We start from the raw sequence: 14,826 nt of genomic DNA, 5'->3' as shown, positions 1-14,826 counted from the left end.
GAGAACGTGACTTACTGTCAACCATTTAGCAGGCTATTTCATTGGAGCAATTCAGATCAATTACCCTGCGCTTCACTAACACGCCACCTGGTGACCAGGTGAACAAATTGCACCTAAATGTGGAATCAGCTGTAGATGTTTTCAGAGCGCAGGAGTGCGTTTTTTCTTGGCGTCACCCAATGTGCCGTCTTACTTGCGTGGGCCCGTCGTTACGGCAACCACGTTGCGAAGGATGACCTGGCTCGGGGATGAGGAACACGCACGCCTCGAGCGTCATCCGGCAGCCCCACGAGGGTCGTGGTCAAGGCCTGCTTAGCCACCCTTTCCCTCCTCTGATGACCAGCTGTCTTTCCAGCATGAGACACGGGAGCCAGGAGCCAGAACGGGAGCCAGTTGGTTTCAGGCAACATGATGGTTAAGGACATGAATTTTGTTACAAGAAGGTTATTGGTTCACGTTGCAGAAGGGGGCCAACTGTAGCAGCCCAGAGATGTGCGTTACCTGAATCAATTCCTTACTCATCCATTACCAGTAACTGTGTGCCCAGTGGGGGGGGTCACGATGGTCTGGAGCCTATTCTGGCAGCACAGGGGGTGAGGCTGGGTACACTGTGAATAGGACTTCCATCCATCACAAGGAAAGTGCGTGACACACACACACACACGACAGGTAGAGCAAATAGGCCACCTGAAACACATGTCTTTGGACTGTGGGAGGAAATCAGAGTACCTGAAGGAAACTGGCATAAACACAGGGAGAGCAGGCGCTTTGTTCAAACATCTAGCTGTAGATAAAAACCTGAGCTGAGGAGGAGGAGAAGAACAGGTCAAAAACAGACAAGCAAGTGGATAAAGCAAGTTTATTGGGGCCCAGTCCATGGGAGACACCTCTCCGAAACCCAACACATACACATACACATATATAAGACACACAACCCCCAGCCCTTGGTCATCTGAAGCCCACAGCAGTATGGACTGAACGGACACAGTGTGCGCTCCAGGACGTCCTGCCTGGAAGACCTTCCTACTCCCAAAGTGAGAGAGGAAACGATATCAATAACGCAAGGGCAGCATTGTGCAATCTAACAGCGCATCGACTCGGCGCATGGATGGAACCGACACGGAAGCCGCCGTGTGACTCCGCGCGTCACGTGGACGGGGCTGGAGCAGAGGGGTCCCGACTCGGGTGGGAGGCAACCTGAGGCCTTTCAGCGTTCGTTTTTGATCGGCGCCATGTGCTGCGCCACTTCGGCTGTCGATAACTCTTTCTGCCACTAAAGGCCACGTGGGGGACGTGGGGGAAGGGGGTGGGCCAGGCTTTGACCTTGCAGCTCCACCCCTCATCCCGCCACCCCTGGAACCTCCAGGACGGAGAGCGGCACCCTCTGAAGCCCAAAGCTGTGGAGAAGTGGACGAGGGAAAGAGAAGTATTCACCTATTCGCTCAGAGGTCAACTGAGGTTACCTTATAGACAGTATTAAAAACTATTCGGGTGCGTGTCAATCAAAAGGGGGGGGTCGATGCCAAGACCCCCGGATTGTCGGTCCCGATTCCGATTTCGCAGAAAGTAAGGAGGCAGGTTGTTTTACAGCCATAAGGGATACAAGCGAGTGTCATTGTGCCTCGTCACCATAGCGACAAGAACGCAGAATCCCATTGGGTGGAAGAGTGTTTCCGCTCTGCGTGTATCACCACAGGACTTCCTTGCGAAAACTATCTACGATGTGAATGGATCAAAAAAAAAAAAAAAAAAAAAAGAGGGAAACAGCATGTCTGGTGAAGAGAAACGGAAAGCACCGAGACCAAAAGCGGACAAGAGACACATTAAAAAAAAAAAAAAAAAAAAAAGACTATTTAAAAACTCCCGGAGTATTTAAAAATTAAAACCTGATCGGCTGCTTGTGAAGTGGGCGTGTCTGAAGAGATGGAGCAGAACGGAGCGATTCCCTCCAGATGATTACCGGTAAGGTCCACACACACAGTACGTGCGAATCAGGGCCGAGCAGGTCAGGGAACGTGACCGCTCCGCGTCGAGCTTCATTGTGACCGCGAACGCTCGGAGCCGAACGGTGCGGACCCCGAGGCCTCGGCTGAGACGAAAACCGCCTTTCTCAGTATTCCTGAAACGGAGCACATTTTTTGAGTACAACATCTAGTGTTACAAGCATGTAGTATTTGATATTAACACATATAATCTGTGTTCATCCCAGTAATTGACCACGTTCAGCTTGATAAAGGGTTACACACCACAGCAAATGGAGCGAAAAAGCATAAATCACCTTTCCTTCTTCCATAACGCATAAACGAGCTTTCCCCCGTTAAGCTAAGCACGTCACTAAATATCGTTACATTTATCCTATCGAAATGCAAAACATTATAAACCTTTCACTTATGTCCGCGTATGGCGTCGCAACGCGGCTGTGCTCCCGGAAACACGTAAATATTCAGCACAAACACCGTCTAAAAAGGGGGGGAAAAAAAAAGAAAAAACAGCATATGTGGATTTCTATAATGAGTCCAGACTGATTTAAGTGTTTACATTCCGCTTGAGAGGAGGGGCAGGATGAGAGACGAGGGGGCGGAGTCTGATGTCCGTGGAAAAAGACAGGAAGAGGCGAGTTGGACAGGCGCTCACGCAGCGCGCGCGCAGCAGGACTTCCTGTTAGCCGGGTGGACCGAGCTTCCCTTTCAGTCCAGCGCCGTGGAGGCGGGGGCGACCTTTCACCCTCCTGCTCGAACCCCCAGTTTGTCCCACCCTGAGGTAGCGTGCCCCCATCGAATCCATGCGACCCTGCGTATCGATGGGGAGCAGTGATTGGACAAGAAAGGACGGGGTGGGGACCAAAACGCCAAGCTTCGTTCTGGAGCGCATGCCTCACCTCCACGCCAGCCCTCCTGGTCAGTCTTCCTTCCCGAAGGCTGCCTCCCCGCCCCCGACCGCGCCCCTCCGCTCCTCCTCGCCCCCGGCCACGCCCCCTTTCTTCGCCTCCCCATTTCTAGCCACACCCCTCCGCTCCACCTCCCCGCTCCAGTGCCGGTGGCAGGCCAGCTCGAGGAGCTCCACGCCTCCCAGCGCCCTCTGCTGGCCCAGGTAGAAGAGCACCACGAGCAGGAAGTAGGCACGCAGCGCGGGCCAGAGCCACAAGCCGGTGACGGACAGCACGATGAAGGCACTCCAGTAAAGCAGGGAAGCCACCTGGATGAGTCGCACGCGCAGCTCCGACTTGCAGGGCGGCACGAGGGCGTCCTCGCAGTCGAACCGGCGCTCGCCCGTGTAGAAGCTGCGCAGCCGGGCCTCCTTCTCCGTCCAGCGCTCTTGGCACCAGTTCTGCAGGCCCTCGGTCGAGGCAGGCAGCAGGGATACCGGGTGGCGCTGCACGTGGAAGTGGATCTCGCTAGGGAAGAGGCCCAGCACTAGGTGGCGCTCCGTCTGCGGGATGTTCTGTGGGTACGCTACGGTGATGTCGTGGACGGCATCCAGATTGTCTCCTGGGAGGAGCAGCACAGTGCAACAAACTCACACTTCTGGCAAAACCTGACGGTGGCTCAAAGTTGACTGTAACGTCGTTGAGAAATTTTTCCGCAGTTCGGAATTTGTCACCGCACAGCAGGGACGGAGACGGGGACTACCCGAGGCCCCCCCAGAGGCATTTTTAAGCGTCGCCGTCGCTCTTACATAAGCGGAACGCACCGCGCACGCCCTCCCTCCCGGAGGCTGCTGGGATACGCGGCGACGCATCAGCGCAGCGTAAGGCGCGCCAATCCCCAGGACACACGTACACATATAAGGGCGAGCGTTTCGTAAACAGAGGCGTGGAGAAGAGGGAGAACACGGGCAGCAGCTCTAAACACACCCGCACACGATCATGGGAAACTTTGTGGACCAGAGGTGCTCAGGGGGAATTTAAGACAAGGGTAACATCTCGATTTTGCCAAAGCAAAAGGCCAGCTGGGAACGGTCCGTTCGCCCGCGCCGATTCACCTCGCGGTCGAGCGCCGGAGGCGTTTAATCCGGAGTTCCCAGGAGCCACTTTATTATTACGGCTCAAATAACGATCGGAATAAACACATAATAGCTCGACTTTTTCCCATGATGCCCGCGGAAGGGTGCATTAACGCTTTCCCGGAGTGTACGGCAAGGGGGATGGACTCGAAAGCCACGCCGCACGACCTCTGACCTTTGCGTAGCATGTCCACGATGAAGGTGAAACCGGTGGTCCGAGGGTGCAGCACGTACTCGTACTTTGGAAGGCCGTTCTTCTCCGCAAACTCGTGACTCCGCGCCCGGGTGTTCTCTGGGGGGGGGGAGGGGACACGTACCGTATATTGTCAGCTACGTTAATTTATGTAAACACACACATGCACACTTGTCCCGAGCGGGATCAAGTGTGTGCGTGTGAGATTTTCACATAACTTAACCTGTGGGAAAAAATCAAGGCACGTGTGTATCGATAAACATTCATTCTATCATAAACATCAATTGCAAGGATTAAAAAAAAAAAAAAAATTACTTTATAACTACACGAGTTACAAACAAATGAAGTTACGAACAGCTCCAGGTCCCGGCTTGTTCCCAAGCTGAAGTGCCAGCGCGCTACGGCGGAGTCCGGTACAATTCACAGTCAGGTGAACGGGACAGGCGGGACAGTCGGACACGTGTCCCGCTCCACCCAACGGGCGACGACTGCTGCGATCGGGTCGTCGGGTCGCGTTACGCCGACCGCCCCGGGTAACGGAGCCCGACCGGAAGAGGAACCCCGGGAGACGGAAACGCACACCTGACCCGAATCCCCGCACCCGTGACGCGCAGAACTGCGTTCCTCGCACCCTCCCCGTGTCTTCGACGGCTCCGCCCCCTGCTCTACATTCTTATTAAGCTACAAAGCTCTTGATCAGGGATCATTTGTGCCCCTCAGAACAGAGCAACGTGTTAAATGAATAGAGCGCAAAGCCCTTTGTTTCGCCTTAAGGTTTTCGGTCGGCTCCTAATCTCTTTCCAACGGTTGGGGGCGGGGCACGGCGACACGACGCCAGGCAGCGTCACGTTTCAGCCAGATCAACGCCACGAACCTCGCTCGCTTCGGAGATCAGTGACGTCGGGATTTTGGATCGGAGCCCCGACAATCCCTTAAGAGGATTGCGGCTACTGGGAGACGGTCGTTGACGGTGAGCTAATGCAGGGCCACGCGAGGAAGCAACACCAAGTGTCAGAGTTTCTGGATAATTGTACATCTGTACATGACGGCGCGTCATCGAGAGAGAGAGAGAGAGCACTCGGGACACTGAGCTGCAAAGGACATTACACAGATCACATTGTTACTGTTATTATTTATTCAGCTACTCGATGCTTTTCTCCATGGCAACTTTTCACACTAAACTAATTATGCTGATTTACTCATTTATACAGCTGGGTTAATTTTTACATTTCAATTCATGGTAAGTACCTTGATTAAGGGTACTACGGCAGGACTGAGGAATGGGACTTGAACCAACAACCTTCAGGCTGTACATCCATGTCCTTTAATGCTATTTCAGCAGCTGTAATAGGTTCAAATCTAAGGGTAATTCCATTTTTATTAATATATGAGATGCCCTGAGTTTCAGAGTTTTTTCATCATCATAGTGATTCTGGGTAAGTTCCATGCCCAAGCGTACTACAGCAGGAGGTGGGACACAAACCCAAGTTCTCTGAGTGCGAGGCGAATACTCTAATCATTACACCTCCTGCTCCACCCCAGAGGGGACTCGAACACGCAATCCCACACAATGGGGCCAGTTTCCTATCCATCGGATCTTTTATACAGATTAATTGCACACAATTAATGACATAATTTCACTTAGATTTAATCGTTTATCTGACACTTTTCTCCAAAGTGACTTACACTATTAGACTACATACAATTAAATACAGTTTTACAGCTGGGTTATTTTTACTGGATTTAGACAAAAGGACCTTGTTCAAGGGTATACGGGTGGGTCTCGAACCCGCGACCTTCCGATCCAAACGCAAGAGCTCCAACCGCTACGCTATCAGCTGTCGCTCACGTTCACGCAATGGATTTTCCCTAAAGCCTCCCTTCGTTATGCTGATCCGGGGCGCTAGCTCAGCGTCCCTCTCCGGGGTCCGAACCCGCAACCCTCGAGCCGCACCACTCACCCGTGAGGTCCGTGCCCTCGGGGAAGATGAGCAACTGCAGCGGCTCTCGGATGTCGCAGAAGTACTCGAGCATGTTGCTCATGTGGCTGCGGTCCTGCTCCCAGCGCCGGTGGATGAAGATGAACGAAGCCACCTGCATGGCCCAGCCTAGGGGGGCAGGCACAAGGTCACACCTTTGACCTTTGGGGAGGGGCTTCTCGACGGTACCGACCCGTCGCTGACACGGCGACACCCACCGAAGCCGGGGATGGCCTTGAGCCCCGCCTTCAGACAGATCTTCTCCAGCCGCAGGTAGCTGTAGCGCAGCAGGCAGCACCAGAGGAACATCCAGTCGAGGCGCGTGCGGTGGTTCATGATGATGACGCTGCGCTCGCCAGGGATGAAGCCGTCGCCAGTGATCACCACCTTCACCCCGAACACCAGCTCCAGCAGGGCCTGCGGGCGCGGGGCGATGACATCAGAGCGATGCGGTAAACCGGGGACGCTACGGTCGGACCTTGATACAAACGGGTCACTTCTCATCTGTTAAATCACAACCCGGACTCTGTCGTACATGACCCCCACGGAACACGTGCCGACTATTCTTCTTCTTGATTATTCCAAGAAAATATAGTAATTTACTGCTACCGTTGACACCGGAAGGTTCCGTCTAGAAATACGTGTTTGACTCGAGGGTCCAACTTTCTTCCACTAGAAAAGCGTACACTTAACTGACATCATCTGGAAATGTGGACACCTTTCTGGACCTTCCAGGACAGTGTTACATGACCATCCATGCTAAGCATGAGAACCTTGTGAACCTGGGCTCTATTTACACACACACACACACACACACACACACACACACACACACACACACACAATTTTCTGAACCTCTTGTCCCATACGGGGTCGCGGGGAACCGGAGCCTACCCGGTAACACGGCGTAAGGCCGGAGGGGGAGGGGACGCACCCAGGACGGGACGCCAGTCCGTCGCAAGGCACCCCAAGCGGGACTCGAACCCCAGACCCACCGGAGAGCAGGACCCGGTCCGACCCGTTGCGCCACCGCGCCCCCCGGGCTCTATTTACATTTATGAGTAAATATTTACGGATTAATGACATTTCATTCATTCGTTTATTCATATTTTCTCAGCGCCGATTTCCGCCCCCCGTTGCTGTGACCCGGTTCTTTTTTGTTGTAACGAATTAACGAATCAACCGTTGGCCGCTCCCTCACGTTCACAGTCAACAAAAGACCGAAACCATCGCCATACTGAGGACCTCAGCCTTTGTATTTTACCAGGGTATTCTGAGACAGCCAATCAGATGCAAAGTTAGCACCGGTCACCTGTGAACCGGGCCAATGGGGGAAAGGACCCGATATTTTTGGGGGTCCCAAATTCTTGAGAGAGCTGGAATAACTGACCGGCCGGTACACGCACCCCTGAGCGGTGCGTGGGGGCGCCGCTCGATACGCACGAACGCACACGCGGCCGCACAGGGCGAAGAGCGGGGAGTCGTACCACGGGCAGGGTGAGCCAGGTGGCGACGATGCGGTCCGTGAGCCAGCGGTACCAGGCCGGCGAGAGCAGCATGAGGGGCAGCACGGGGCCAAGCATGAAGACGCTGCCGAAGAAGCTGCCCAGGAAGAGCATGAGCACGAAGCAGAGGCCCCTCAGTGACACGGCCATGTCTGCGGGGAAGGGAGAATCGTGAGACAGACAGAGTGACCCTCTGTGGGACACACACACACACACACACACCTTGAGTACAGAAAACAACCTAGAACAGGGCAGAGTTCAGCTGCTAATGAGTTGCCGTCAAACACGACACAACAGAATATTAAATGTTATAAAAGGGAACGAGCGTCCCGTATCACACACTCTTACACACACCTAACAAACATTAACCAAACTGCTGGCTTGGCTCCATCAGGCCCATCGTTTTCTCTATCGCACAGGCTCATAAACGCACACCATGCAGGTGAAGGGGACTTTGGTGAGATAACCGCGCACCTGGGGCACCGGGGGCACCTGGGCCAAAGGGCGGCCGCCCACCTCCGTGCGTAGGACGCCAGGCACGCCCTCACGTGACCACATCACCAGGTACGGCGTCATGCGGAAAACCTGTCCCCGTCCTCCAGCGGGAATCAAAGGTTCTCTACTTACCCTGAATCGATACACTGAAACACACTACAATTAACCTGCTATATAAATGGGTAAATCTTACTTTGAATTTTAACTGATAGGTACACCTTTCCTTTGCCTTTTGTGTTTTCAATGCCTTTTTTGGCATTTTAAAACTTTTTCTTTTCGCTTTACGGCAAATTACTGTGATAGATGGCTTTACGCTGGTAAAACGTCTGGATTTCTGAGAGGTGTTTGCAAGCAGGTGCGGCGCTACGGGACAACGGAGCCGTTCTCGTAGGGCGCTTCTCGTAAGCGTGAGCGGAAAGCTTGCTACGTGAATGTTCGAGTACAAATTACGTGCGGCCGTATGTTCAAATTCTCTTAAGACGCGTGTTAAAAAGCCAAATGGAGATGGTGTTCTTGATGTATGGATGAGTGACCCAACGTAAGCGGTGTATCCAGCAGTGTAAGTCACCGCGGTGAATAAGGTGTGTGCGCTCATAACGCTACATAGAGTTCGCTGGAAGTCGCTTTGCAGAAAAGTGTCTGATAAATAAACAAATGCAAATGTCATGTAAATGAGGACGGGCACAAAGGATCCAACACGTCCCTTGGAAAAGGTGGAATCCAGGACCACAACTCAAATGTCTTACACCTTAGGGCCTAAAAGGATGGGAAGTCAGAAATGCGTGGTCATGAGAAAGGACTGTGAGCTTGGATCTGGGTAGAGAAACACACACACACACACACACACACACACACACACACACACACATAAAGAGGTGAGTAATTCATGAGGAGCCCAAAATATATGAGGATGTAAAACAAACAACTCAAAAGACCGAGATCTGGCAGAACCGATGGAAAATAAATCGCGCCCAACGTGATCCCCACGGATGGAGCGCAACGTATCGAGAGTCTCCGCGAGTCAGGAACGGCAAGAGCCGCACGATTAACGACATTTAAAAGCCAGATGTGAGGAAGAGACTTACTTACGAAGCGCAGATCCGCCTAGTTAACGAACATGTCTGGGGAGTATCTTCGACAAACGGCCCTGCGGAGAAAAAGAGCTTTACTGAAACACAAGCGAGGAGGGCACAGGGCTGGGGTCACGCGAGCTCAGCGAGTTGTGCAATTTTTTTTCTTTTTTAAATACTGGACAAATCTAATCTGAGGAATTTTCCAGTGTGTTTGAGGCGAACAGCTGTCGAGCAGCTACGCCAAATGCGCCCTTTGGAAAAACGAGAACGAAAAATCTGAGCCGACCTGAGGGCGGCGCACCGAATCCGCTCGTTGCGAACGTTCCAGTTACGAATTTCTGAAAATAAAAATAAATTGTTGGAAAAATGACAAACTTACACTGGTAAACAGTACTTGTGTCACATGACTAATGGGCGTCCAAAACAGACTTTTTCATGCTGAGTTCAAGAACGAAATCGGATGCGATTCCTATCGGGCTCCGTTTTCTCGCGCCCCCATCTTCGTTACTGCATTCAGTCAGTGACATCAGGGTACTACAGCGATTAGCGATGCTAAGATCGACTAAGGTATTTCCCTAGGTCCTCAGATAAGAGAACTGAGAAAATGATCCAAAAGCGCCCGCAAAAAACGTTGGGGGAAAATCATAGAGTGATGCGGAGCCTTACCGAGCGACGGGATGTAACGCGTCTTTGAAAGGTCATTTCTCAGACTCTCACTCGGACCTTTTCTCCGATGACCTCGGCACGGTCGGAGATGAGCACGGTAAACGATTTCACCGGGACGTTTCGGACGCGGAAAAGCGGGATTTACGGGCAGTCCCCGGATTATAAACAACTTCCGTTCCTAAGTCTGTCTTTAAGTCGGATTCGTATGTAAGTCGAAACGGTTCGGTACGGTTCGTGTCTAACGTCAGTTAGTCAAATGTTTGTCTACATATGCAGTATATCGTGTACCTTTCTATGCATTAAAAAACATTAAAGCAACACTTCCAGATACACTAAAACATCTTTAATATAACAGTACAGTAATAATAATAATACAATGTAATTATAATAATGATAACAAATAATAAATGTAATTACAGTATTTATAATAGGGAAAAACATAGAACGAGATAATAAAGGTTATTACAGTATTTATAATTGAGAGAGGAAGAGGAGAGAGAGAATGTGTGTGTGTGTGGGTATAAAGACATTAAAGAAACTTTGTTTGCTTTTCCAGCGTTCGTTGGTGTTCTGCCTTTTTCCGATCGCTTTACTATTTCCACTTTAGTTTCAATTGTGATCGTTTTTCTTTTCTTGGATGCATCACCGTCACTTGCATCACATTTACACTTTGGTGCCATGGTTAGGAGGGAAAAACAAAAAAATTAAAGCTAAATACAGAGACACTTAACAGCATCATGGTTCGACTGACCCCCCCCCACGAGCCGACGAACCACTGCAGACATGTAATGTTTACATGCGCATCGCAAAGTTGCGCCGTTCGTTATTATGAATCATTGTACGTAACTCAAATTTTTAATATAGTAGGCTTTACGTGGGGGTGGTTCGTAACTACGGGTTGTACTTAAGTCGGACGTTTGTAACTCGGGGACTGCCTGTATTGCAGAGGAGAACCTGCATTTCTACGACCAGCCACTAGTTGGCGATAAAACACAGTCAAACAGTTCAACAGCTTGTGTCTGGTATTTGTGAGCGTGTGTGATCCATAACAAAAATTGAACAAAGCCATCAACAATCAGGAGTTTGTACAGGGAAACTAATTTTAGCATCGTTTGAAGTTAATTAAAAAAGGATTTTTTTTTTTTTTTTTTTTTTACACGTGATAGCTTTATTCAAGACTCTTGCAGAAGGGATATCTGCATTAACATTTAAATTGTGTAGATAATAAAGAAAGCTGAAAGTGACCAAATGTCGACAAATGCTACACGTTTAGGGGAAGAACCAGTGAAGAACGGGGACTGACTGAATTGTGGAAATAAGAGATTGATTTTATTTTGGATTTCATTCAGTTATTGCCTTAATTAAAAAAAACGAAGTAAGCGTTGCAGAGATTTCTTGTTTATTATAGTTTATCTAAGGATTTAACAGAACCTAATAAGCAAATAAACTGGGGAACATCTGTATTAAGCTTTACTGATTCTGAGTCAGTGGTAAAAGTGATTTTGGATTTATAAACTGCTGGCACCTGAGTTCAACCCTTACTGGGAGGCGCTGCTGCCGCTGAAGGCAGGCGATCGCAGCCGAGGTGTCGGCGTGAAGCAGCATCTCACGGCATGGAGCGAACTCGTTAACCCAGCAATTACGTGCCGAACAGCACTTTTTCCCCCCCTCCCACCAATAAGGGACAGAATGAGACGTGAAAGAGGTGAAAGATCTGCTGACTCAGCAGGTGAGGCAAAAACGAACCCTTTGACCTCCCCCCCCTCACTTATGATGCGGAACCTAAGGATCTGAAGAATGTTCCCATGCACATGCCCCAGCTGGCGTTCACGGTCAGGCAAAGGGCAGGCAGACAGGGTTCTTGCACACGGCCTGAGGATGCAAGGTGCCGAGTGAAAGGAGTCATGGCGACAAAACACTCTGAAAAACACAGCATCCCTCCAACGCCCCCTGCAGAGATATACAGTTACTGCTGTCATAACAACATGCAGTTTCAGGACACAGACTCGTAACCTGAAGGTTTTTGGTTCAGATCCCATTCCCACTCCAGCCGCGAGTATCCTCGTCCAAGGTATTTAGCACAAATTGAAGGCGTAAGAAGATCCCGTTATATGAATGGATTAAATACCGTAAAGTTACATGGGGTCAGGCATCAGATAAACATTACTTTCATGCCTGGTGGCCAGTGGGTGTTGTGAGCAAAGAGGATTTCGGCCAAAGGTTCCACGATCTTGGCTCACCGCTCCCTATAACGATTGGTGCCGCAGCCCGTGGGGGGCGACACGATGCTTTAGTTACATATTCCACCGGGTCGCCGCTAAAGGCCGAACGGGGGCAGCGAGACGCCTGCGCCCGGTGCGGTTCTGGACCGCGTGTCGGACCGCCCGCAGGCCGCGACACCTCAGTCCTTGAAGGAAACGGTGTAAGTTCAGCACAAAGTCCCGAGATACCGTGAGTTATACTTCAGGATTCACCCTGGAGTTGGATACGGTCAACGGCACTAAGATTTGCTTCTCGCAGGGGTCTCATCGCCGAGATTTATGAGCAGTACGCAGCACTGTACCCACTCTTACCATGTTGATGGAGGGGTTGGCGGTAAGTGAGACTACTTCCCTGAGCGCTGGCTGCAGTACAAACAGGAAACACACTTGCACTCGACCAAACGTGTTCTCGATGAACGGGGCATTCCTGTTCGTCTGGGTTAGAACGAGAAACTGCGCCGGTACAGGAGGAGGTCGACACCCGGAGATCAAAGTTCGGATCCAGCTGCATTAGTGGGAGACGATGCTGCGCTGAGGGGATCAAAACCCCACAACGAATCGGGCCTGGCAACCCGTGACTCAGAGCGGGAACGTGTTCGGTTCCCGCTTGAACCGGGTTCCTAAAGCCCTACAGTGCCAAACGCCTTGAACTGAGCTGATCATCTACTTAGATCCGCTGCCTTTTCACCTCCTGCACCCACAGAGCACACAAAGATCACCAAGATGATCCACTGCACACTCTGGACTGTGGAGAAGTCACAACAAGTAGCTGAGCATCTCGATCATTTCTTTATCTCAGATTTCGGTCATCAAAGCGAAACCCGGTATTCTGAGCGCAGCGAACGTCCGCTCGGTTTGAAGGTGGTGATGATGAAATATTAAGCATCCACCCAGACTAGAGATGATGGTCATCATCAGCATCCACCAGAGTGAAGATGATGACCATCAGAATCCACCCAGAAGGCGAAGTGCCCATACGAGCATCCTCCAGAAGAGTCATGGCATAGAGATGGAGATCGGGCCGGACCAGATGATGATGATGAGCTCATCGCGGCTATAATATAATATGTTCGCTCACATCCAGGAACACTTTCATTTTCGAAACCAAAAACGTGTCCCACCACGTTGTCCACTCACTGAGTGACTGTGTCCACAGTGTCCACAGAAAGAGCGCTTTACTCCACGCCATACGTTCATATCACTTCCTGCCGAAACTCCGAATTAAATCAATGCACGCACGTGCAACGTTTTTCAATAAAAAGCACAAATTCTGCAGCCACAGCAGCGCGGAATCTCTGACGGCGCTAAACACAATTTACACATATCAACACAGGACGCTCCATATAAGTGTCATTTAAACGGTGATGATGATGATAATAATAATAATAACAAACACGCACCTTGTCCCGATCTCCTGTGAGGACCACCCCCCCCGCCACGCCGCGCGCTAGAACCCCGCACTCAAAGCGCGCGGACACACCATTCCGCCCCGCAGCGATTCCGGGACATCGTTCCCGTCACGTGATCGCGCTCTTTCCGTACCACGTGACCAATTCGCCGTTGGCTCCGTCACACGTGACGTCGGTGTCACGTGATCCCCGCTCTCTCTCCGTCTCCCTCCGCCCTGCGCTGTCGCTCCTTGTCGGACGGCCAGGAGGCGCTGTGCGCGCGGCCGGCGCTGCGCTCCGTTCTTCGTATGGAGCGGGTGGAGCGCGGGGACGAGCACTGCAATTCATGAAAGCGTTGCTGAACATCTCTCCCCGAGTCCCGGTTTCATAGATACACAAAAGCGTCAGCAAAATGAACACATGTCAGTTTGGCTAACTGGATGGCAGGGGGCGCAGCGGTTAAATCACCACGCTGCACTCAGAGGAACCGGGTTTGAAACTCCCCTCCTGATGCAGTGCCCTTGATCAAGGCACTTACTCTGAAAGTTACCCAGCTGTACAAATGAGCAGATTATTGTAAATCACTTCGGAGGACTTTGTCCCTGTAATATTGTATAGCCCAGAAAGTATTAAACATGAGTATGAATGTCAGGGGCTGCACAGTTCAATAACCATGTTTTTAACAGGCAGCACAGTGGCACAGTGAGTAGCGCTCCTGTGTCACAGTGCCTGGGTGGTGCACAAAGACATGGGTTTGATCCCTGCTCAGTCTGTGTGGAGTTTGCATGTTCTCCCTGTGTCTGTGTGGGTGTTCTCTGGGGTGCTCTGGTTTCCTCCCACAGTCCAGAAACATGCTGTTCAGGTTTCCCCCATAGTGTGAGTGACACAGAGAGAGAGTGTGTTCCACTGATGTATGGATGAGTGACCCAGTGTAAGTAGTGTATCTAGCAGTGTAAGTCACTGCTTTGAATAAGGTGTGTGGGCTTGTAACACTACATAGAGTTCACTGGAAAAAAGCACCTGGTAAATATGTAATGTTCCAAATTATAATTCCAAGCTGTAGTTTATTCTAAACATGAATAGCAAAAACACACCCTGTCCAAAACCACTTGTCCCAAGTGGGGTTGCTGCAAACCAGAGCCTAACCTGGCAACAGAGGGTGCAAGGCTGGAGGAGGAGGGGACACACCCAGGATAGGATGCCAGTCTATTGCAAGGCACCCCAAGCAGGACTCCAGACCTACCAGAGAGCAGGACCCAGCCAA

At 51.1% G+C, this 14,826-nt stretch overlaps 1 protein-coding gene across 3 annotated transcripts; it reads right to left on the bottom strand.

Moving 5' to 3' along the window:
* Nucleotides 1-869: 869 nt before the first annotated feature.
* Nucleotides 870-13,703, bottom strand: lclat1 (lysocardiolipin acyltransferase 1). 3 transcript variants are annotated; one of them, XM_018762839.2, is made up of 7 exons: nt 13,575-13,703; nt 9,260-9,321; nt 7,662-7,831; nt 6,393-6,591; nt 6,157-6,303; nt 4,178-4,294; nt 870-3,488 (listed from the first exon to the last, which is right to left on the bottom strand). In XM_018762839.2, the coding sequence occupies exons 3-7, from the start codon at nt 7,827-7,829 to the stop codon at nt 2,899-2,901; spliced, it is 1,221 nt and encodes a 406-aa protein (XP_018618355.2). In that variant the 5' UTR covers nt 7,830-7,831; nt 9,260-9,321; nt 13,575-13,703; the 3' UTR covers nt 870-2,898. The 3 variants fall into 3 exon arrangements, with proteins under 3 accessions (XP_018618355.2, XP_029114086.1, XP_029114087.1); XM_029258253.1 differs by having other exon boundaries at nt 9,264-9,321; nt 13,575-13,682; XM_029258254.1 differs by lacking the exon at nt 9,260-9,321 and having other exon boundaries at nt 13,575-13,682.
* Between the last annotated feature and the right edge of the window lie 1,123 nt (nt 13,704-14,826).

Source organism: Scleropages formosus, chromosome 15 (assembly GCF_900964775.1).
Source record: "Scleropages formosus chromosome 15, fSclFor1.1, whole genome shotgun sequence".
Taxonomy (NCBI): Eukaryota; Metazoa; Chordata; class Actinopteri; order Osteoglossiformes; family Osteoglossidae; genus Scleropages; species Scleropages formosus.
Note: the sequence above shows the minus strand (reverse complement) of the source record. Positions and strands in the feature narration are given on the sequence as shown.

Bases quoted from the DNA above. Each gene is read 5' to 3' on its own strand.
- lclat1 (XM_018762839.2), bottom strand. From the start codon at position 7,829: ATGGCCGTGTCACTGAGGGGCCTCTGCTTCGTGCTCATGCTCTTCCTG. The intron at 4,295-6,156 runs GTGAGTGGTGCG...CCCCCCCCCCAG, and splicing joins CGAGGGCACGGACCTCACGG to AGAACACCCGGGCGCGGAGT. The intron at 3,489-4,177 runs GTCAGAGGTCGT...TGCTCCTCCCAG, and splicing joins CGTGGACATGCTACGCAAAG to GAGACAATCTGGATGCCGTC.